Source organism: Amphiprion ocellaris, chromosome 7, assembly GCF_022539595.1.
Source record: "Amphiprion ocellaris isolate individual 3 ecotype Okinawa chromosome 7, ASM2253959v1, whole genome shotgun sequence".
In the NCBI taxonomy this organism is placed as follows: Eukaryota; Metazoa; Chordata; class Actinopteri; family Pomacentridae; genus Amphiprion; species Amphiprion ocellaris.
The window spans coordinates 28,361,261-28,384,317 of record NC_072772.1 but is presented as its reverse complement, the minus strand read 5'-3'; the positions used below and the strand labels follow the sequence as shown (position 1 = coordinate 28,384,317).

The 23,057-nt window shown below is 36.6% G+C and overlaps 2 protein-coding genes and 1 pseudogene across 2 annotated transcripts; 1 reads left to right on the top strand and 2 right to left on the bottom strand.

The window, feature by feature from the left end:
* Window positions 1-3,607: 3,607 nt before the first annotated feature.
* On the bottom strand, window positions 3,608-7,180 carry LOC111563705 (olfactory receptor 2AT4-like). The gene has a single exon (XM_055012382.1). The coding sequence runs from the start codon at window positions 7,163-7,165 to the stop codon at window positions 6,170-6,172; it is 996 nt and encodes a 331-aa protein (XP_054868357.1). The 5' UTR covers window positions 7,166-7,180; the 3' UTR covers window positions 3,608-6,169.
* Window positions 7,181-10,250: 3,070 nt separating this feature from the next.
* On the bottom strand, window positions 10,251-21,516 carry LOC111563706 (olfactory receptor 2AT4-like; annotated as a pseudogene).
* LOC111571523 (olfactory receptor 13G1-like) lies at window positions 18,770-20,288 on the top strand. The gene has a single exon (XM_035950245.2). The coding sequence runs from the start codon at window positions 18,907-18,909 to the stop codon at window positions 19,843-19,845; it is 939 nt and encodes a 312-aa protein (XP_035806138.1). The 5' UTR covers window positions 18,770-18,906; the 3' UTR covers window positions 19,846-20,288.
* Window positions 21,517-23,057: the final 1,541 nt, after the last annotated feature.

Genomic DNA, 23,057 nt, shown 5'->3' with positions numbered 1-23,057 from the left:
TTTATCAAAAGTCGCTGTCTTTCCAGCTGCAGAAATAACATTGATGTCTATGAGCAGCTGGCTGTGCAACGAGTGAACAGGGACCGTCTGCAAAATAGCAAAACTGCTGCAACAGCGAAGAGACACACTACACAAATATTCAATAACTTCACTCTTATGCATTGTAGTGTCACCAAAATCACTGGAGCCATCAATTGACTCCTACTGATCATACTACAACTCTTGGTTTGATATTAAATATGTTTTTTCGTAATTTTAAATTATTTTTTCTTATTTTAGTATTATTTTATTAATAATAAAATTCAATAACTTCACAATTATGTACTGTAGTGTCACCAAAATCATTGGAGCCTTCATTTGGCTCCTGCTGGTCATACTACAACTCTTGGTTTGATAATAAATTAAAAATCAGAATTTTAAGGAATTTTTATTAGCAATAAAATTTAATAACTTCACTCTTATACACTGTAGCGTCACCAAAATCACTGGAGCCTTCAATTGGCTCCTGCTGGTCATACTACAACTCTTGATTTGAAATTAAATAAGAAATCTGAATTTTAAGGAATTTTTATTATTTTATTATAATTTTATTCGTAAAAAAATTCAATAATTTCACTCTTATGTACTGTAGTGTCACCAAAATCACGGGAGCCATCAGTTGCCTCCTGCTGGTCATACTACAACATTTGGTTTGATAATAAATTAAAAAGCTAAATTTTAAGGAATTTTTATTAGCAATAAAATTCAATAACTTCACTCTTATACACTGTAGTGTCACCAAAATCACTGCAGCCATCAATTGGATCCCGTTGATCATACTACAACTCTTGATTTGATATTTAACTATTTTTTCATGATTTTAAGGATTTTTTATAAGTAGTGAAATTGTTGTTATATATCTCAAATATTTTTTGTTGTAACAGATAAAAGTGCTCATCCATTTTTTTGTAAATCTTGGAACATTAATTACCAGAAGTAACTGAATTTTATTTTATTTGGGTTATTTATTGCCATGTGAAGTTGTGCACACTATTTAGTGTGCATGCTTGTGTGTGAAGTTTAAGGATTATGAGTAAATTAGCTTAATGGCTCTTTTCTTGATGTATGTGGTGCTATATTTTTAGATCCACAGTGCACCTGTTTGTCCAAATACATGATACTGAATAGTAATGGAACTTAGAATCCTCACCAAAGAGAGGATCAGATAACACCAATATACCAAACTAAACTGTTTAGACTGTCTCCTCAAGTACTGATGATTGGGAAGAAAGACAATAAGACGCCTTCTTACAAGGCTTAAATGATTCATTTAAACCATAATGTTAAACCGCTAATAATATTTTCCAAGTTAAGGACTGTACGGACAATACTTGGAAGAAAAAACATGAAGGTATGATCAGTAGGACCCTTTTGATGATTGGATGGAGTTTATTTTTTCTGCAGTGTTTAAGAGTAAAGTAAGTGAATTTTATTTACTATAAAAAATTCCTTAAAATTCAGATTTTTAATTTTGTATCAAACCAAGAGTTGTACTATGACCAGCAAGATCCAATTGATGGCTCCATTTTGGTGACACTATAGTACATAAGAGTGAAGTTATTGAATTTTATTACTAATAAAATAATAATAAAATAATAAAAATTCCTTAAAATTTAAGTTTTTAATTTATTACCAAACCAAGAGTTGCAGTATGATTGACAGGAGCCAATTGATGGCTCCAGTGATTTTGGTGACACTACAATGCATAAGAGTGCAGTTATTGAATTTTATTACTAATAAAAATTCCTTAAAATTCTTTTTAAAAAAAATTTAATGTCAAACCAAGTGTTGTAGTATGACCAGCAGGAGACAATTGATGGCTCCAGTGATTTTGGTGACACTACAATGCATAAGAGTGCAGTTATTGAATATTTGTGTAGTGTCTCTCTTCGCTGTTGTGAAGGTCCCTGTGCACTCGTCGCACAGCCAGCTGCACATAGACACCAATGTTATTTCTGCAGCTTGAAAGACAGCGACTTTTGATAAAACTGGCCTTGTAGCACACTGTCTAGCTTACAACGATTTGAAAGAGGTATCGTTTATGTTTTTACAACGTATATCTCATGAGTTATTGATCCCTCCGAATCTGTGAATATCTTTCCAACTAGTGCTGGGCGATATGGAAAAAATCATATATCATGATATGGATTATTTTATATCACGATAACAATATATATCATGATATACCACAACAAAGTATGTTTTCAGTTATTCTCTGAAAAGTTTAACAAAAATTTCATTGCTTACTTTTCTCCATGAAACTTCAACTTGTTGCTAGGGCTGGACCCGAATATCCGAATGTTCGCTGCAGCAGTCCACTAGCTTAAATGGTAAAAGTATTGGCGAGCCTTGAATGTTGGATTTGTAAGGTATTTAAAAGGTACCCCTGATTAGCAGGCATGCTCTATTTTGAAGACACTTTTTTTTTCCTTTTCAAATTTTGATGCACTTTCAGTTAATGATGTTTGCTGCTGATTAAGATTTACTTTGCCTGTAAATTCCACTTTTAGCTCTGATGTTTTGTACAGTTAAAGTTTCGTTGGTTATTTTGTGTTTTCCATTCTGTTGTCAACCTTCAAGTGACTTTGTACTGAAAGCATTAGCTCTCAGAATTATTTATTGACATTAAATTGAGACTTTGAATCTAATGAATTATCTATGTTGTACAACAGACACTTGAATGTAAGCAGTAAGTGGATTTCATAAACTCTTTCCTATGACCAGAAACGCTGATAGAATTCACATAGAAGTAATGTTCTGATGACCTTATTTATAGGTCAGGTTTTGAGATGGCAGCCGAACACCTAAAAGTGAATGTCACAACCATCACAGAAGATTGCAGAGATTGAGGTAAGATTTCAGCGATTCCAGAGAGACAGTTCCAGTGCAGGATGGTGAGTCCAGCCTGCAAGATACTGAACCTGTCACTGGTAGTAGTACAACTGTGGACTAAGGAATCCTGTTTTCACCACATACCTTGAGTGCAGTAGGATTGAACTGTACACACACATACAGCTCCAGAGACAAAACCTGCTTACCTCCCTTTATATTAACTCCACACTGGAGAGAAATTAAGAACAATGTCTCTTAGCAAGGCTTTGAGAAATACCCAGGTTTTCATTTCTATATTGATATAGGGCATTACCTGAACTTATCATGTTGTTTACTGTATATTACAGTTCACTATATACAATTGGGCTCCCATCGTTCCTAAAGTTATCTGAATCTGGTCCACTTTTACTATCTACTTCACACTGTACTTATCAATAGCAGTAGCTCTGTATTGCTTTTGAGTGTACAGTATATTGCCTCATTGCCTGTTTCTTTGTAAACCTACTGGAAATATGTATATGTCACATATACTACTTTTATATCTATGTCACAGACAAGGCAGGTCTGTAGAAATCCTTTACTAATGGTCAGAGCATCACTTGTTTGTCTAGATTACTTTTGATAATGGCAAAATAGAAAGTGTGGTCCAAGATGAAAATACACCATTTTGTGTGAGTAAAAACAAGATTTTAATTATGATATCTCAAATCGTATTATAATTCAGAAAATGCACAATACATTATTTTTTTCTTCCTACTAGTTTATTACTTCCACTGTATGAATACAGTACAGAATTTGCAAAGCAGTTACAGCTGAAACACTTCATAGTAATGAAAAAGCCACGACCATAAAAATATGAAATGTGCAAAGCTATTTTAAAATAATTGTTTTACAGACACACATCTTAGAAATTTAGTTGCTATGACGATCTCATCAGTCGGTTATTAGATTGCCTGAGCTCGATCATACACAAGACACGCTGAAATATTAGTATGTAGATCATTCCGAGCCATTTTGTTTGTTGTTTGTTTTGCACAACTGTGTGCAAACACCAGATTTTTTCCACTACAAACTAAACGGACAGCCAGTGAGCCATGAGGAGGTAATCTCTGGATTTCACAAAATGTGTAGTGGATTGGGATGGCATACTACACATCTAACTCCTGCTAAATTCATTCCGGCTGCCAAATCTCTCAAGCCCTTAAGCTTCAATGCTATATATATATATTTTTTTTTTGAAATAGTTTTTTTTTCTTTCTGTCAACAATTTGTAACCTGCTTTGACACACAAACTGTTCACTCTTTGTGGATGGAGACACAATGTTAGTCTTATCACTGTCAGCAGTAAAATTAGGATAGTTACACATATTTAAAGTAACCACAGTCATGAACACAAATAGGGGCCCAGCATTTAGGGTATACTTCTGAACATTAAATGACAGGGATATTAACGTCATACCTTTTTGTCTTATAGAAGAAGGAAAAGACAAAAAGTCAAATGATTTAAATATGCGTTGTATAAAATTGACATGCTGTAGTTGAAAGTTGGAGATTAGAATTTCCTGAACATTAAATGTTTAAATTGTGCTTAAAAAAAAAAAAAGAAGGTTCAAATTTCAAAATGTGCATTCAAATGGAAATAGTTTAGCGTTGCATTGATTCAGTGCACTGGATGGAATTTGAGTAGGCAAAGAGGATAGAAAAAAAAGTTAAGTGTGTGTGTGTGTGAGTGGAGGCCAAGTTTAAATCCTAAAAATTGAAGGTGGGGTTGACTTAACAATCAGAAATGTGTAAACCAGGGGTCTCAACCTAGACTCAGCTGTGTGATGTCAACAAGAAAAGCTAAGTCCATGAGCCATTTGGGATCACTTAGCACAAGAACAGCCATCCCATCCTTGTCCATTCTGCTCTCAACTCAAAAAACCTCTTCAAGCCGTTTCCTCCTGCTGAGCCAACGTACCTCGGTGAAGTAGAGCACATCCTCATTTGCTGATTCTATTTCCTTCAAAAAGGTGCCATCAAACTTCAGGCATTTTCTGCAAAAGGCTTGCTGATGGATAATGCAGAGCAATGGCCTTCACCACAGCCTTCCAATTTTCTTTGAAAAAATGCAACAAGTCCATTTCTCCTCCCTGTCATTGATGAATGACAGGGCAAACCTCTTCCAAGGCAAACTAGCATCCACAATGGCATCACACAGCTGGCAGAACATCTCCTGAGTGGTGGTCTGGCCATACATTGGAATCACTGTGAGCAACTCCTCTACTCCATCACTTCAAAATTGTCATCAACACCATGGACATAAATTGCAAACTGTGGAGTCTCAGTGGTGTCTGTGCTCTCATCAAGAGCGATTGAGTATACACAGAAACGTTTGGTTTTCTCACGCAGTTGATCATATATGTTACCTGACAGTTGAGAAATGCGCTCTGCCATTATATTGGCTGAAAAGCTGATGTTGCTACGCTGACCCTTCTTTTCTGGACAGACTATACTTGCAGCCTGTAACATGTACTTTTTGACAAGCTCGCCTTCTTTGATTGGCTTTCCCGTTGTTGTATTCCTTTGGCACCTCAACTTTCTCTGTGCATAGAAGACACGTCAGGCTGCCCCTGTGCTCAACAAAAAAGTATTCCATCTCCCACTTGCCCTGAAATTGTCTGTCCTCGTCGCCAACCTTTGTCTTCATGGCAGATTTTGAGAAAGACATGACTGGGGCTGACTGACAGGATATATTTTCCTTCCACTTGGTGTCGCTGTGCAATCACGTTCCAAGCAAGTGACTAACATTAGTAATTTGCATTGACTAACTTCACAGCAAATGCCACTGGAAGCTGTGAGCCTAAACTATGGTAGGCCATAAGTGATGAAAAAAATAAATTAAAAATATATATTAAGGCCCACGGCAAGTGCGGCACACACAACAACTCGGCAGAAAGGTGTATTTGACAGGCGCCACAGTAGCTCAACAGGTTGAGTGGGCAACCCATAAATGGGCTATAGTCCCTGATGCAGTAGTCATGAGTTTGAATCCAGCTCATGACCCTTTGCTGCAGCTCCTTCACCACTCTCCTGTCTTTCTCTCATTGCTGTCCTATCAATAAAGCAGAAAAAAGCCAAAAAATATAACTTAAAAAAAAAGGTGCATATGAGAAAAATGCAGGGGCTGCACTATCACTAAACTTAGATGTCAAGTAGGGGACCACAAAATATCGTCCACGAGTTTGAGACCCATGGTGTATACAAACAGATTTTTTCAGCTTAACATGTGAATTGTGCCTCATCTGTCTGATATACATTATTGAGAAAATTTGATCTCTATTCCAATTTTAGTTTTCTTCAGCCTCTTAATCAACATCTGCTTAATGTCTCTGGTCTTAAAACAGTATATGAATGGATTGACAGCAGCAGGTAAAAGACTGTACAACAATACCAATATAATGCGCACATCCATGTTAAAAGAAAATCCAACAGTGTTGGCCACATACACAAAACATCTGGGCAGGTAAAAGAGACATGTGATAAATATTTGTGGAGTGCAAGTTGATAAGGTTCTTTTGCGCCCTGAAACATTAGACATCGTCATAATGGTCACAATAATAGAAATGTAGGAAAACAAAATAAATGCAAGTGGAAGCAAAAGACAGAGCATGGCAAAACACAGTGCAGTAACTCTAACTATTGTAACATCCTCTCCACATGCCTGACTTGTTATAGAAATGTGGTCACAGTAGCACTGAGCAATGACATTTGATTTACAGTAAGGTAAAGTGAAGGCATGGAGTACAATTGCTACCATCAGAGGCAGAGGTATGAACCAAGCAAACCCACACAGCACAGATATGATGCCGTTTGTGATCAGGACAGGATAACGCAGCGGAATACATACTGCAATGAATCGATCAAGAGCCATTACCGACAACATGAAAGAAGTTACTGATCCTAAATAATGAACAAAGAACATCTGTACAAAACACCCATAAAACGTTATAATGCCATCACCAAACCAATATTTTGCTATGATTTTTGGCAGAGTAACAGTGCCAAATGTCAAATCATTCAGTGCCAGGTGACAAAAGACCATATATGTCGGTTTTTGCAGGGACTTCTCGTAGACAATAAATGCTGTAATGAAAATATTTCCTACTACAATAGCTTGGTAGATGAAAAAAAGCAGAGCAGATACAGGCCCGTAATACTGTGGTGAAAGTCCAGGGAATCCAAGGAGGAAGAAGCTTCGCATCCTTGTAAAATTAGTGATCATAATTTCAGATTGCAGTAAGAACAAAGACATGAAATTAAGACCTGCAAGATAAAAGCACTTGTTAGACCTTTAAAATTGTATTTGGAGAATATAACACCAGCATACCAAGTAATTTTACAGAGATAACTAAGACATAGCTAAAAAATGTTTAGTTGCCCATGCAAAAAAGGTTCAGATGTTGTCTCTTACTCTGAATGCAGCTCTTACGTGTAGGTCTGTATCCAAATCTCATTACAGTGCAGTCAGTATCAGCTTTTTAACAAGTCTGACCTGGTGTATACTCAAAGGAACACAATGTGAATTGAATTTTTTTTCATGCGACAAGTTATACCATTAAGCACTCCACATATATTTTGTACCAGTTTAAGGAAGCACATGTTGAATATATGCATCAAAAAAATTAATTGCTATTATATTCATTTACGATATATAGTAATCTTTTTTTCCCTACAGTATTCATGCCTGTGAACTATAGCACTATTATTATGACAATACAACACTAAACCCCTGGTTAAGGTTACAGAAAGTTTGTGACCTTGCTACAAGGCTGAAAAAGCAAACCATTTTTGGAGGACAGCCCAGTATACATTAACTTTTCCACTATTTAATTAAAATGATGATATTTCTCAAATCTTAACTTTGTGCTTTGTACATCCACCCTGATCTCCTTTTGCTACCTTTATTTGTAGCGTAACAATGTTTGGTACAAACATTTGCTAGTGAATGCAATAGAAATTGGAACTGAGAAATTGTAGAGTGCCCTAAGTTGAATACAACTATTATACGTCTGGTCTTCCTCTGCTGTGACAGTTCAAGATGGAAGTAATGTTTTATTCAATGACTACATATTTTCAACTTTTCTATAGTGGAAACATGTACGCACTGTCTTTAACCTGTAAATTCTTTCCACTGATTCTTCGTACAGTCAAATGCCTTTTGGCCTTGAAATTTGGACTTCTTTTCATCAGTCTTTACTGCAAAGGTTGTTTTGGTAATAAAAACAAAAAACAACAAACACATTTTGCAATGGCTTGAAAGAAGTTCCTCTGAATTTTTAATGCTGCTGTCATATTAGCTTTGAAGTAAATGAGGATCAGAAGTACTTTGACAAACCCAGCACACTCGGTAGCCTTTTCGTGTAATACCTTTCATATTCTTTGATAAAACTGTTGAAGACATTGCTTTGACAATTTGTGATGGAAAACTCACTTCACTACAATTTTCTTATTACCCAGAAAGATTCCTGAATAATGCAAAGCTTTTTATATTAATAAACCTTAATAGGGGCTACAAGCTTGATTGCCACTCGTAGACCTTTCGTTAGCATTCAGTATGATTTAGTTGAATCTTCTAATTGAAAAGATGCTTTTTTTCTTTTGATCCGACTCATCAGGTTCTGTTATGGATTCCTGACCGATAGAAAGCAAATCGTGTTTGGTTCTCTCTCAGGCACTAGTTGCCCCACAGGCTCACCACAAGGATGCGCCCTGTTGCCCCTAATCTTTGTTATGGACACTGAGCACTCACAAGGTCAAAGTTTGTGAAGAAAATTGTCTTCTTTATTGTTGTATTGATTTTGTTCCAAGACCCCAAATCAGGTTTGAGCAGTACTTTCTTCATCTCCAAGCGAGATGAAAATTTCGCCAGCCAATAATTTTAGACGCGTAAGAGGTGAAGGCTAGCTACTCCAACTACTCTGTACATGCTCCATTCTGCCTCAAACTTTACATGTTTGATCGGAGTCCTGCTCTGATCACACCCATATGCCGATATCCATTCAGTCATAGCGCTACCTGGTGGCTACTGAAGTGTTTTTATCTCAGATGCACATGATCCTACCTGGCCCAAATTTCATATGCTGGACAAGAGTCCAGGTCTGAAAACATCCACATTCTAAAATTTAGTCATGGCCATGACGCCAACTATTGGTAACAGGAAGTTGTAGCCATTATATTTGCATGTACCATTGCAAGAAGCTTTGTGATATAATCCTTGAGATTGATCAGCTAAGTCTCAGCTCCTTGAAATTTCTGCCACACCTCGACGTGCGACACATCCCGACATGCATGGATGTGCAAGGGCCTGTTCAGCACTGCAAATTGTATTTGAATAGAAGTGGAAAGAGGTGTAACGATCACCTAATGTAGGCTAAAATTCTCCTCATGGTCAAACTTGTCAAAAGACAAATAACATCAGGATACCAGTCAAAGTAAAAACAAAAAAGAAGAAAAGAAAGAAAAACACTCATATACATATATTTACCTCGTACTTGTGTTTAAATCAGACTGATACTTTTTATTCTTACAATTATTAGTTTTATTTCCAGAAGAAAAATATTTGTAGGTTAAAATTTGTTATTGAGAAATGCAACGTTACAAAATTACATTAATAAGTGTTCAGAATATGTTCACTTCAGACAGACATTACAATTCATTCATTTTCTGAATACACCTCAATGGAGTTTTTCTTGAAAAAAAACAAAAACAAGAGGAATGAACAAGAAAGAGATACTACCTCATTGAAAAGGTATAGTGTTTATTTGAGTAAGTGGACAATATATTTTCCTTGTACTGGGAGCTTTTGTCCAGAGAAAAACTGTTTTCTGTTTGTCTGTGCTGGAAATCAAAAAGCAATGTCAGTTATTTTGTTAAAGGGGAAAGCAAGAAGGATTTCAGATTGGGCCTTGCTGCAACAAACTGAAACAGTTACACATACTGTAACCTGTAATCATAGGCCTGAATATAACATAAATGTATTACAATCATTCTGCCTCTTTAAATACAATAAATATTTGAAGGTTTACAATATGCCACCATGCTGTATTATTCCATTATGCTCTGGCAGTAAATTACACAACACATATGTGTCAGCTTGACACATCTCCCTGGAAATTACCGGGGTCACTAAGAGCATTAGTACAGTCTTGTGCCTGGAAATCTATTTTAGGTTTTGTTCCTTTGTATCCTGCAACAGAAATCGTTTATGCTTATTGTTCTAATTACATACATGACATTTTATAACATGAAATGCATTTTTAGATATCTCTTTCAATTCATATTTCATTGTCAAGAGAAGATGAAAGAAAAACTTGCAAAATGCCCTGATTTTTCAGTTACTAATTGTTTAAAGTTTTTGGGGGAACAGTTCTTCTGTAGAACTGCTTCTGCAAGCATTCTCTTATGTCTGTAGCTCTTAGGCAGTAGATAAGTGGATTAATCATGGGGGTGCAAGGCTATACAGCATTATGATTACTATTCGCATATCTGCACTAAAGGTGATGCCAGCATTGCTGGCTAAATATACAAAACACCTCGGTAAATAATAGAGTGAGATTATTAACAGTTAAGGGCTACATGTGGAGAGAGACTTTAGGCAACCTTGCAGATTTGCAATCTTTCGTACTGCCATAATTATAGAGCAATATGAGAAAATTATAAATGCTGAAGGTCCCAGTAGGGCAAACATTGCCACCAAAAACGCAGGAAAGCCATAAGGGTCCCTGTCAGTACAGGCCAGCAACGTTATACTAATATGATCACAGTAGCAGTGATTGATTATGTTTGAGGCACAGTAAGGAAGAGGGTATGCCCTAATTACTAACATTAAAGCTCCTGCCATGGCAACAATCCATGCAGTGACACTAAGAGTGTAGACAGTGGATTTTCTAAGAAAATTTGGATATCTAAGTGGATCGCCAAATACCGATCAAAAGCCATTAGGAAGAGAACATTAGAATTTACTGTGTCAAGATCATGAACAAAGTACATTTGAACAAAACAAGCAGTAAAGGAAATGGTCCCTGATTGAAACCAATATTTACTGATGATCTTAGGTAAAGTGGTCGTGCTGAAGAGAATGTCACATGCACACAGATTTAGAATTATATAATACATTGGCTTATGAAGGCAGCGGTTGGTTGCAAATAACAAAAGAACTGTGGCATTTCCAATCAAAATCAACAAATACGCAGAACAGTACAGCTGAGGCAAGACCGTAGTACTCTGGATGAAGTCCTGGGAATCCAGTGAGGAAGAATTATGTCATGATGCTGCTATTTCCTTCCTTTATGATGAAGCAGAAGTTTCCTTGAAACACTAGAAAAGATTCAGCGCATCTTTTTCGAATTGTTATTCTTTACATTAATCTTTAAGCACAGCCTTCAGGTCTATACAACATTGCGTTTGTGCATAGGACAAATGAACCTTTATATTTTTGAATGAAACTTAATAATATGGATAACAATTAAATGTAAGAACCAGTTAGGCTTTAGTTAACTGTCGGTGTGCACGTACCCTTCTCAAACAATGTGGTAGCATACTCTGCTGAATCACCTGCTGGTTCAGCACTTAAAAAGACTTCTTACAGTCTGCCTTGTAATGATGCTGTGTTTTTCCATATGTGTCATCCACTGCATAATAATTTGGGACTGTGGCAATCTTAATGAGTCATTTTTGATTTATAACTTTCCTTTTTTACAGAAAGTGGGCACTAATTGACTGTAATTAATAATATTAGTCAGTTGGGAAATACTTGAAATGCTTTGCAAACAAGAAACACTCACTACATGATGGTTCATTGGGACAATCAGTGATTTAACAATGCTAATGGGTTATAAATCCCACAAGAGTAAACGACTGAACATCAACAAAACCCCAACGTGCACCAAAATTAATACTGAGGAAGGAGCGTTAATATCCCCAGTGTCTAATGATGGTCTCCCATCACACAGCAAGTGTTTATCTGATTACTGTGAAGCCTGTTTATTTACTGGACAATGTCTGCCTGTATTTATTCTTTTTTATAGCTCTAGTTATTTGTAGGAACTTTAGTTTTAGTGAAAGTGATGTGAGTTCAAAGGTAATTGTGTAATAGTTGTATACTGTCGGAGAATGATGATGACAGTCTTAAGGAAAGGAAGCAAAAGATGCAACAGCGGGTCACCTCGAACTGTTATAAAGCCACTTAAGACTGATTTAACGAAGAAATTTTTTTGACATTGAACAGATTTTGAAGGCCAGTAGACAATAATAACTCTTAGAATCAAAAATTGACAAAGATTTGCTGGTTATGGCTTCTTAAAATTCTAATTCATTTGTTGCCTTGATGTTTTTCAAGGCATTTTAAAAGTGAATTTTAGATTTTTTTTTTGTTTTTCTTGACCAAAAAGGGTTATGTACGACATATTTAGGCTTAGAAAGTTTGTTATGCAGATGTTTCATTGCTCTCTTAATATATCCACTCATTGGGTGGAAACATAAATAACAAGACAAGCACTCAGAGAGCGCAGTACTCCACCAAGGCTGCTCAGTTGACGTATCATTTCCGACGGATGAAATCTTTAATAAAAAATGACCTTGAGCTGAGCACAGGCATGTGTTATGCATGTGCACGTCATGTATTTATACCAAATTGCGTGTAAATTACTCTTATAAAGGTCTGTTGATCAGTTCATCTATTTTGACAAGCCTTTGTTTTGCTAGTGTTAAAATAACCGTTCCCTCCAGGCTTTTATTTTGAAGGCGTATTTTTAATGCTACAAGCTTTTATTTTGTCACCATTCCAGTGGCACAGGAAGTGTTTATCTAAGAAGCGGTTTCTTGACATAACGAATATGCTGCCGAAAAGTCAGAAAATTCACGTGAAGATGAAAGAAAACGGTTACATGCTGTTGCCGTTTAGCAAAGGATGTGTATGAACTTATAAGCACCTAGCTGCAATGGGGACAAGCTCTTATGGTGTTTCCTGAAGAAAGAAGTGAAGGACAGAAAGGTGAATTTATGTTCAAAATAAGGCTGATGGCTGAACGTAAATATAGGCTATGTGAAACACAAGGAGCTTCACCATTGTCTGGCTGGGGTTTGCTACATTGCATGATCTAAATATGTAGCGGGCGGCAGGAATTGCTGGGACTCAGAAACACCCCACAGTTTAATCATTTGTTCCTTGTATGATTTCCAACTGGTAACTCACAGTCAATTTGTAGTAGGATCGCAATCATGTGATCGTCAGCAGGTAGTCCTAACTGACACAGTGTTCATGTCACGGTTACAGCGACACTGTGCTGGCAGCTATATCTAGCAATGGGAAATTCTTAACAAATCCGTGAATCCAGATTATAAGCCGCATCACTGTGAACATTTAATGAGGTGGTCCTTGTGTCATTTCGGACTTTCCTTGAAAATTTCATCCAAATCCGTTGGTCCGTTTTTGAGTAACGTTTCACATGGACAGACAGACAAACAGATTCGCAGACAAACGCCAATCGTCACATAACTCCACCATTCATTGGTGGAGTAATAAACTGGTGTAATAAGTGTTAATCAAAAGGAATAGCTGTAGGCCACCTTTATTTTCTTGTGGAGAACATTATCAGACAGTACTGAACCATATAGTGTTCACCTCCAAAAACAAATATATTCAGTGTGGCTTTATACCTTTTGTGCTGTATGTCTTCTTATCATTCCAAAGTTGATTTCATCTTGCCATTTTACAAAATTATTTTATCTTTCAGAAATGTATAAAATTTAACAAAGATTTCAGCTTCTTTATAGATACAATTGTTAAGACTTGTCATTCTTAAGAGGTGATTTAAAAGAAAATATACATAAAGTACACTCTTTATAATGTAAAAGGTTTAGGAAAAACAACATTGCGTAAGACTGTTTTGAGAATGAGAATTCACCAAGGTGCAAAGACACACAGAGGGAGGAAAGTACTCTCACATGCACACTTTAATCACACAGTTGAGACTACAATTGACTTGAGACACTAATTAGCTTCCTCCTGGGCCTCATTTGTAATACTGGTTTTATCACTGGTCTAAAACATACATCTTACTCTGTCTCCCAGACAAAACTTTTTTATGGTAAATTGTTGAGCTAAAGAAAAGCAAGTGAGCTATGCTCCTCTAACTAAAGGAGAAAGAAGCAAGTCGCCCTCAGGGCTTGAACTCGGGTCTTGTCATCTAGAGCAGTGGTTCCCAACCTGGGGGGCGTCAGAGATCTGAGGGGAGGGTGCGAAGCTTTGTCTGCTCTGAGGCTGTGATGTTATAAAAAAATACATTTTTACATTCTGGATAAAATCAGAGTAACAAACTCACTGTGTCATCACAAGTCTACCTATAAAACATTTTTAAAACACATTTATTTGGTCTTTCTTCAGGTTGGCTCGCTAGTTCATCCTGATTCACTAGTTTGTGTGTAGTTAGAAAATTACTGACGGAAACGGTGTCTGAAAAACGCAAAACGGGTTAAGATTCATCAGTACCTAAAAACTCCGGCTATACCTCGAGAGTTACCTTGAATTTGGTTTTATTAAAGCACAAGACAGAATTATGTTATTTGTGGTGAAATGCTCGCAAATGACAGCATGAAACCAGCGAATTACGGCGACGTCAGGAAACAAAACACAGTTCGGTAAAGTCAGAAAGATATTCACAAATTCGGACTTCCGGCATCAATAACTCATTAAATATATATTGTCTAAACATAAACGATGCCTCTTTTCCATCGTTGTAAGGTAGACAATGTGCTACAAGCCCAGTTTAATCAAAAGTATCCGTCTTTCGAGCTGCAGAAATAACATTGGTGTCTATGAGCAGCCGGCTGTGCGACCAGTGAACAGGGACCGTCTGCAAAATGCAAAACCGCTGCAGACAGCCAAGAGACACAAATATTTAACAAATTTACTGCAGCCAGCAACTGACTCCTGCTGCTCATACTACAACTCTTGGTTTGATATTAAATTATTTTTTCTCATAATTGTAAGGATTTTTTTTTTGTTAAAAAAAATAAATAAATAAATAAATCGATAACTCTTATGCATTGTAGTGTCATCAAACTTACTGCAGCCATAAACTCTCTCCTCCTCGTCATAGTACAACTCTTGGTTTGATATAAAATATTATTTTTTTTTAATTTTAGGAAATTTTCTATTAATAATCCAATTCAGTAACTTCCCTCATGTTTTGTAGTGTACTAATGTGGTGGTGGTGGTGCAGCTTGTAAGGGGGGGGGGCTCCAAGCCAAACAGGTTGGGAACCTACCCTTTACCTTGTATCAAAGTGCCATTTTTTTCCAGTGTTGTCCAATGAAAAATTCTAATTAAATACTTGCAGAAATGTGAAGGGTGTACTGACTTTTGTGAGATACTGTATATGCTCCTGCTCAGTTAAATTATCATGTCTCACAGTGTTTCTTTTCATTGCTACGCGGATGACACACAGACATACCTCCCACTGAGACCTGCTGAAAGCCTAGCATCTGTTTTTAACTGTTATAATAATATAAACTGTTGAATGGCACAAAACTTCTCCAAAAGATATAACTAAATATTTGCAAAAATGTGAAGGGTGTACTGACACTTGTGAGATATTGTAAATAGAGAATAAAATTTGGCCTAAAATTGAACCTTGCAGTACACCACAAGTAATAGGAGCTGAGGAGGAGTGGTTACCTATGGTGACCAAAAAGGTTCTGTTTAAAAAATAAGAATAAAGCCAGTCAAGTACAGTGTCTCTGACACCAACCCAGGATCTAAGATGGTCGATTAAAATGATGTGGTCTACTGTATCAAAGGCTGCAATTAAATCTAAAAGAATTAAAATTTCACTCTCCTCTCTCAGAAGCTAAAAGTAGGTCATTTGTAACCTTGAGGAGGGCAGTTCCTGTGTTGTAACATGCTCTAAAACCTGATTGAAAATTTTCAAAGATGTCATTAAGATGCAAATGGCTGGGTAGAAACTTATTTTAGATAAAAACGGAAGTTTGGAGATTGGTCTAAAACTGTTGGGGGGGGGGGGGAGCCCAGGTGCAGACACAAAGAGACTGGCAGACAGGTGAATAAAGGAAAGAGTTTTATTTAACAAAATAACTAAACCAATACATAAATGGAGAACTGAACTGGGGGCACAAAACTAAACCTAATTATGGAAAACCCTACACACAAACACTATGAATACGAAAAACAGAAGTCGACAAAACTAAACTGGATTAATAAAACTAAGTTAAGCAGGGGTACTCACAAGACGGGGGAAACTGACAACAGAGGGGAACAGAGGGGAAAACAGGTTGGGGAAATCCAGGAGCAGACAGGAGACAAGACTGGTACCATAGGCTGCAATGCGTGTCACCTGCAGTAATCAACTGAGTACAGGCAGGTGAAGCAGGGAGAGCAAGACACAGGGACGAGAGAGACAAGAGGAAGAGAGATGACAGACAGAGGGAGCCAAAGGGACAGACAGATCAAAACAGACAGACAGATGCAAAGTGAACAGGAGGAAGAAAGAGACCAGGAGGGAGAATGAAGTAGAGGAACAGGGGCAGGAGCAGAGACCATAACAAAAATTGTTACGAACAGAAGGGTCAAGGTTGGGTTGTCTTTAGAAGGGGTTGGACCACAGCATGTTTAAAAGCAGAGGGGAAACAACCAGTTAAAAGGGAAATGTTTATAATCGACAAAATGATGGGCCCAACAGTGTCAATAAACTCTTTAAGAAATGTTGTCGGGACAGCACAAGATTGGTTTCGTCTTATCTATGACGTCGATTATGTGGGATAAAGAAACGGCTCTAAAATTGAAAAAATTTGCTGAATAGAAGATAAAACAACATCAGATGGGGTAATCAATTGCCTGATCAATAAGAAACTTTGTCAATAAAAAACTGCAAAAATGTTTCACAGGTTTCTTGAGAGGGATTGATAAAATGACGGGAAGAGGGAGCAATAAGAGGATTTATTGTTTTGAATAAAAATCTGGGATTCGAAATCAACTTAACAAAAAAGGCTGCTCTTGCTTCTTTAACTGCAGTTTGACACTTTTTCATAGCATCTTTCCAAATTTCAAAAAACACATGTAAACCAGACTTCTTCCATTTCCTTTCTTTCTTTCTGCAGTCTCTTTTTAACTTGTGTGGTTTCATTAAGCCAGGGCTGCAGTGTGCTACTGGAGTGTTTGACTTTAAAAAGGGTAGGACAAACTAAAATGGACTGACAATTGTAGTTAAAAAGGCAGACCAGCTCATCTGTGTTAAAATTTGGTGCAAAACAGTTTACCTCTGCTTTGGTGAAGAACATCAGGGAATTGTTTTGCACGGTCTTTAGCAGTAATTTTTGTTGATAAATGAGAGGCATTAGAATCGCACGTTTGGATCTTCAAATCATAAACAAGGGAATGAATTTGATGATGTACGTTTGCGCTGGGGACTGCTATGATTGGACGAACTCATGGGAGGCTGGCCAGAAATGTGGAAAAGTTGCGGTGATTGGACAAAAAAAATTACAAGGTCACCCAGAATTCACGGAGATTGGTTGAAGTCATGTGAATTGGTGCAATTGCAACATCCCAAATTCATGGAGGGACTGATTAAAGTACAGACGTCGGGGTTTTCCTCTAGGTTTTTTTTTTTTTTTTAGCAGCGGCGGCAGGCTCTCCGGGAGCCGTGGCAACATAAACAAAGGACGCTTGACTGCAGATTTTACTTGTAGGACCTATTTATTGAATGGCCAATTGAAAATAGCTTTTTAAAGGCCGAATTTAAAAATAAAAAATATAAAAAAAATATTTGAAGCTCATCTGAAAATGCCGTCAGCAGTTACATCATGGCATGTATATATTAGCTTAATGCTATCAGTTTACTCATGTTAGCGACACTGACTTGGCACTGGGCCCCATTAACTTAAACTACTGTCTGTTACGTTAACTGGATATCAATGTTTTGTGAATGTCTATTTAACTTGTAAAATCTATTATGAGTTATCTTGAGCTAATAACTTTTCTTCGGTAAGTCGCTGCCCTATTTTCCAAGATGACACTCTTCTGACTCTCTGACCTGGTTCCTGGGCGCTTGACGTGATGTCACTTTCAAGGCCACGCTCTCGTGAGTCATTAACATTGTATTAACTCGACATATCAAAAAGTAGATACTGAGCAAGATAGTTGTCTGTAGTTTACCTTGGTACTTGCAAGTACCCAACACAGTGCAGGACTCTGATGTACTGTGGAGACATGTGGCAGTGCTTTATTTGCGACAATTAAAAAAAAATATTGAAGGAGCGCCGGGTAGGATTTAGGAATGGCGACCTGCCGCTCCTAAATGAATATAGAGGAAACACAAGACGTGGCTCATGGATTGGAAATCTCTGCAGGTTGGATCGGAAATTTCCAATCTGTTAATTATATTGGTGTCAAAACCCAATACCGATACTGGATCGGATCAGTCCCATCCCTACGCACAAATAGTGTGAAATTTCCTCACAGCTCATAAATGCTGCTTTAACTGGCACTCATGACAAAGCTGTAGATAAAACTGTGACTTAGTGATATTTACATCTTTTTTGAATGTCCAGAAATTCTGAATAAATGAATCAAAGCAATGGTTAATAAAAGCAGGTGGGCACTGAGATTGGCTTTATTGACATTTAAAACGAACGCTGACATTCAGTCCTTCCATGTGCTGTTGGAGGTGATGAAATTGTCTGTCGTCATACTAATGACAATACGATGAACTACAAAGGACTGCCCAGCTCTGTATCCATTGTGACTGGACAGTTGGTCTGCCCAATCAGAACCTTCCATCCCGGTGAACCTTAAAAACCCAAATTCTTGAAGCTGTCTGACAAAAGCCAGAGCTGAGCAAGCAAGCTCACAATTTTCTATGACTGATTATTCTTTACAATATATTCAGTCATCTTGTGATCTGAGTGGAGTTTTTGTATGAACTTCGTTTTTGCTTCTTCATATTTAACTTGAAATGTTCTATCTTGATATTTAACATGTCTTTATTGAATACTTCAGTCAAAATAACTCAGTTTGCAATAGGTGGTTTTGACACAGTCACAAAGCCTGTTTTAGTTGGTGTGGTGATACTGATTATGTATGTTGTAATTATTGTCGCCAATATGATGAATATCCTCTTAATTTTTTGTGACAAGAAATTACACAAACCAATGTATCTTCTGATCTGTAACCTTGCTGCTGTTGATGTAGTTTACACCACAAGTACCAGTCCAACAATGATCGGGGTTCTACTTGCTGGTGTTAAAACCATCTCTTATGTGCCGTGCATATTTCAAATGGTGATTTATCATGTGGGAGCAGTGATGGAGATGTTTGCTTTAGCAGTTATGGCATTTGATCGATTGATTGCCGTTAGTTGTCCTTTTCAGTACCAGAGTTATTTGACAAACACACGCATTATCATCCTGACATATATTTTGTGGCTTGCTGCTCTGGTTTTTGTGTCTGTCATGCCTGCAACTGTGCTTTCCCTCACTCACTGCCGACCACGGCTGATATACGCCTTCTGTGACTTTGCTGCTGTATTGCGAACCACTTGTGGTGACCTCAATCACCATTTCAATGTTGTTACTGTTATATCGTTTTTTCTTTTATTTTTCACCTTCTTTTTAATTTGCCTGTCATACTTTGTGATTGTATTTTATGTAAAATTATCCTCAAATGTGGACAAAAGGAAAATGGGGAGCACTTGTTTCAGTCACTTGATTGTCGTAGTTTGCTATTACTGTCCTTTATTTATCCGTATTGTCTTGACCAGGATGGGTGTGGTGCTGACTATTGAGGAACGCCACGGTTTAACAATCGGGTCTTTCCTTGGGCCGTCTCTTGTAAATCCTTTTGTGTACTGTCTTAATACAAAAGAAATTAAATGTAAGATTTTTAAGATATTCAACATTGTTGAATCATCTCAGTAGATTCTTGTGAACTTAGTTTATGCTCTTATAATTCTTTTGTGTTTTAAGTACTATGCTAAAATGAGGGAATTTTAGAATCCATTTTGTAAACTCTGGTCTAATCTGAAGGATTCACGTTAGTGAGAGTCTGGACAACTAGATCAGTAAATTACTGAAATATTTTGCCAGGTAGAAATTTCAGAAACATGCGTGTAGCATCAGTTACTCTAAACTTCAAGTTCAATAAGGTTTTGAATGAATATTCATGTCTTTGAGAGTTAGGCATTTTTACCTCAATGACTTTAACACAACTGTGTTTCTCTGTAAACGACAATATGTGACATTCACATATGTCACAAGGCTGTAAATGACAATTATTTTTTATGGATTTATCTGTTGATTGTTTTTGCAAATAACTGAACTAATTGTTTTGTCTGTAAAATGTGTGAAAATAAAGGAGTCCAAGGTGACTTCTTTAGATGTCTTGTTTTGTTTAAACAAATGATGGAATCTAACTGAAGTGCAATTTGTCACATAGAGTCGCCATTTATCAGGCTGACAAAAAGAAAGTACATACAGTATAGATACTATTTTTCTCGTGACTTCTTTCACAGTATTTTTATGTTTTATATTGCAGTTATGATACTGCAAATCAGGACACTTTTGAGCTGAAAGGAATATAATAGAGAAACCAGTTATACAAAGAGAAACACACTCAGTCCAATATTAATAATTTACAAGAAACCCTTTTTTTTAACCTAATGCAGTACATTATGTATGTGACAAATCAGTGATTTGCTAAATCACCTACAATTGTCTAATGAAGCCACAACTTAAAACCAAGAAATCCTCAAAAAAAATAAATGAAATGCAAGGCAGTTTTTACTTTTACCTTACAATATTTTTCATCATTGTGTCAATCTGTAATTACAGATATAATGTTAATAAAATGCACAGATGGAAAAACAGGTTAAGTGAAATTACCGTAGTTTCAGTTATTAATTCTGTAGATGTCTTTAAAATTTTCACAATATGCTTAATTAAAACAAAGCAGGCATTAAGATCCAGAACATAGAAATTTCTTTCAGTATCCAGAGAAATTTGTCCCTTTTATAGATGTCAGTTATCAGAATATCTTCGTCAAAATACAGCCATCATTGCTATGTTCTTATATATGCAATATCCCTTATTAGTAAAGCAGACAGGTTTACTTCTACATATTATCAAAAATGTTGCCAGTTTTCATGAAACGTCTAGAGGAATATACTCTATGATAAATTTATGCCAACCAGAAGGTCCAGATGGCAAACTCTGCTTTTCCTGATTGTGTATTTTACTAAACTATGCCAGCAGTATTATACCACTATGACCACAGTAACAGAGATAATGCCCCAATAGCCAACATTAAAGCTCCTGCCATTGCAACAATCCACACAATGACATTGAGAATGTGGACAGTGGATTTTGTAAGAAAATTTGGATGTCTAAGAGTATGGTGGATCGCCAAATATTGATCCAAAGCCATTAGGAAGAGAACATTCGAATTCACTGTAATGATATAAACAAACAACAACAACAAAAAAAATACACCAAGAACAATAGAAATGAAGCAGGACAGTAGTACTCTGAACAAAACCTTGGGAATCCAGTGAGAAAGAATTCTGTCAGAATGCTGCTATTTCCTTCTGGCATGATTAATTATTTTTGCAGTGTAAATAGTCAATGATTTATTGATATGATGTCTTTTCTTTTTTTCTAATTGTTATTCTGAAAATTAATCTTTAAACACAGCCTTCAGGCCTTTTTTTCTTTCCATTAGTGTATAGGACAAATGGACCTTAAAATTCTTGAGTGGAACTTCATGTTATGCATGAAAATAAATCACAGCTTTCCTTTTTTTTTTTTTTTTTTACAGAAGGTGGGCTATAATTGACAAAAATAAAATTAGTCAGTTGGGAAATACTTAGAATGTTTTGCAAAACAAGAAACACTCTCCACATGATGGTTCATTGGGACAACCAATGGTTTAACAATGCTAATGGGTTGTAAATCCCACAAGAGTAAACAGCTGAACTTCAACAAAACCCCAGCATGCACCTAAATTAATACTGAGGAAGGAGTGTTAATATCCCCAGTGTCTAATGATGGTCTCCCATCACACAGCAAGTGTTTAATCCGAGTGGATTTTTTCACAGCTAAACTGTGAAGCCTGTTTATTTACTGGACAAAGTCTGCCTGTAGTTTTTGTTATCCCTCTAGTTATTTGTAGGAACTTTAGTTTTAGTGAAAGAGATGGGAGTTCAAAGGTAATTGCATAGTAATTGTATGCTGTCAGACAATGATGATAGTCTTAAGGAGAGGAAGCAAAAGATGCAGCAGGTCACCTTGAACTGTTATGAATCTCCTTAAAACAAATTTAAAGAAGAAAATATTTTGACAGTGAACAGATTATGGCTGGCAAATGGACAACAACTCTTCCAATTAAAAATTGATAAAGACTTGCTGGTTACATCATCTCAAAATTCTAATGAATTTGTTGCTTTAATGTTTTTCAAGGCATTTTAAAAGTAAATATTTTAGATTTTTAAAGGTTTTTCTCAACTAAAAGAAATATGAAAGACCTATTTAGGCTTTGAAAATGTGTTATGCAGAGGTTTCATTGCTCTCTTAATATACCCACTCAGTGTGAGGAAACAAACTGGTATAATAAATGTTAAGGGAATAGCTGTTGGCTTCCTGTATTTTCTTGTGGAGGACATTATCTCAGTACTGAACCATGTAGTACTCACCTCCATAAACACATTCAGTGTGGCTTTAGGCCTTCTGTGCTATAGGTCTTATCATCCCAAAATGAATTTCATCTTGCAATTTTACAAAATTTATATTTAACAATTGTATAAACCTTGAGATTTCAGCTTCTTTATAGATACAATTGTTAAGACTTGTCGCACTTGAAGGGACTAAACAAAATTGTTACAGCGGTGAAAAGGCTCAAGTGCAGGAACTAAGATTCAGAACACGAAAAGCAGTTTCAAGGAATTTATTAACACCAAGATGTATACAAAATAACAACAACCTGAACACTGTAACCGGAAACTAAGGAGTATCCGCAAAGCGTAACGGAACTAGAGACCCTCTAAAGGAAAGGCAGACTAACTACAGGAACTAGAAAAACTCAACAGAAAATCCACTGTTGGTAAAACCAAGGCAGGAATTCAACGAAAACACTAAAC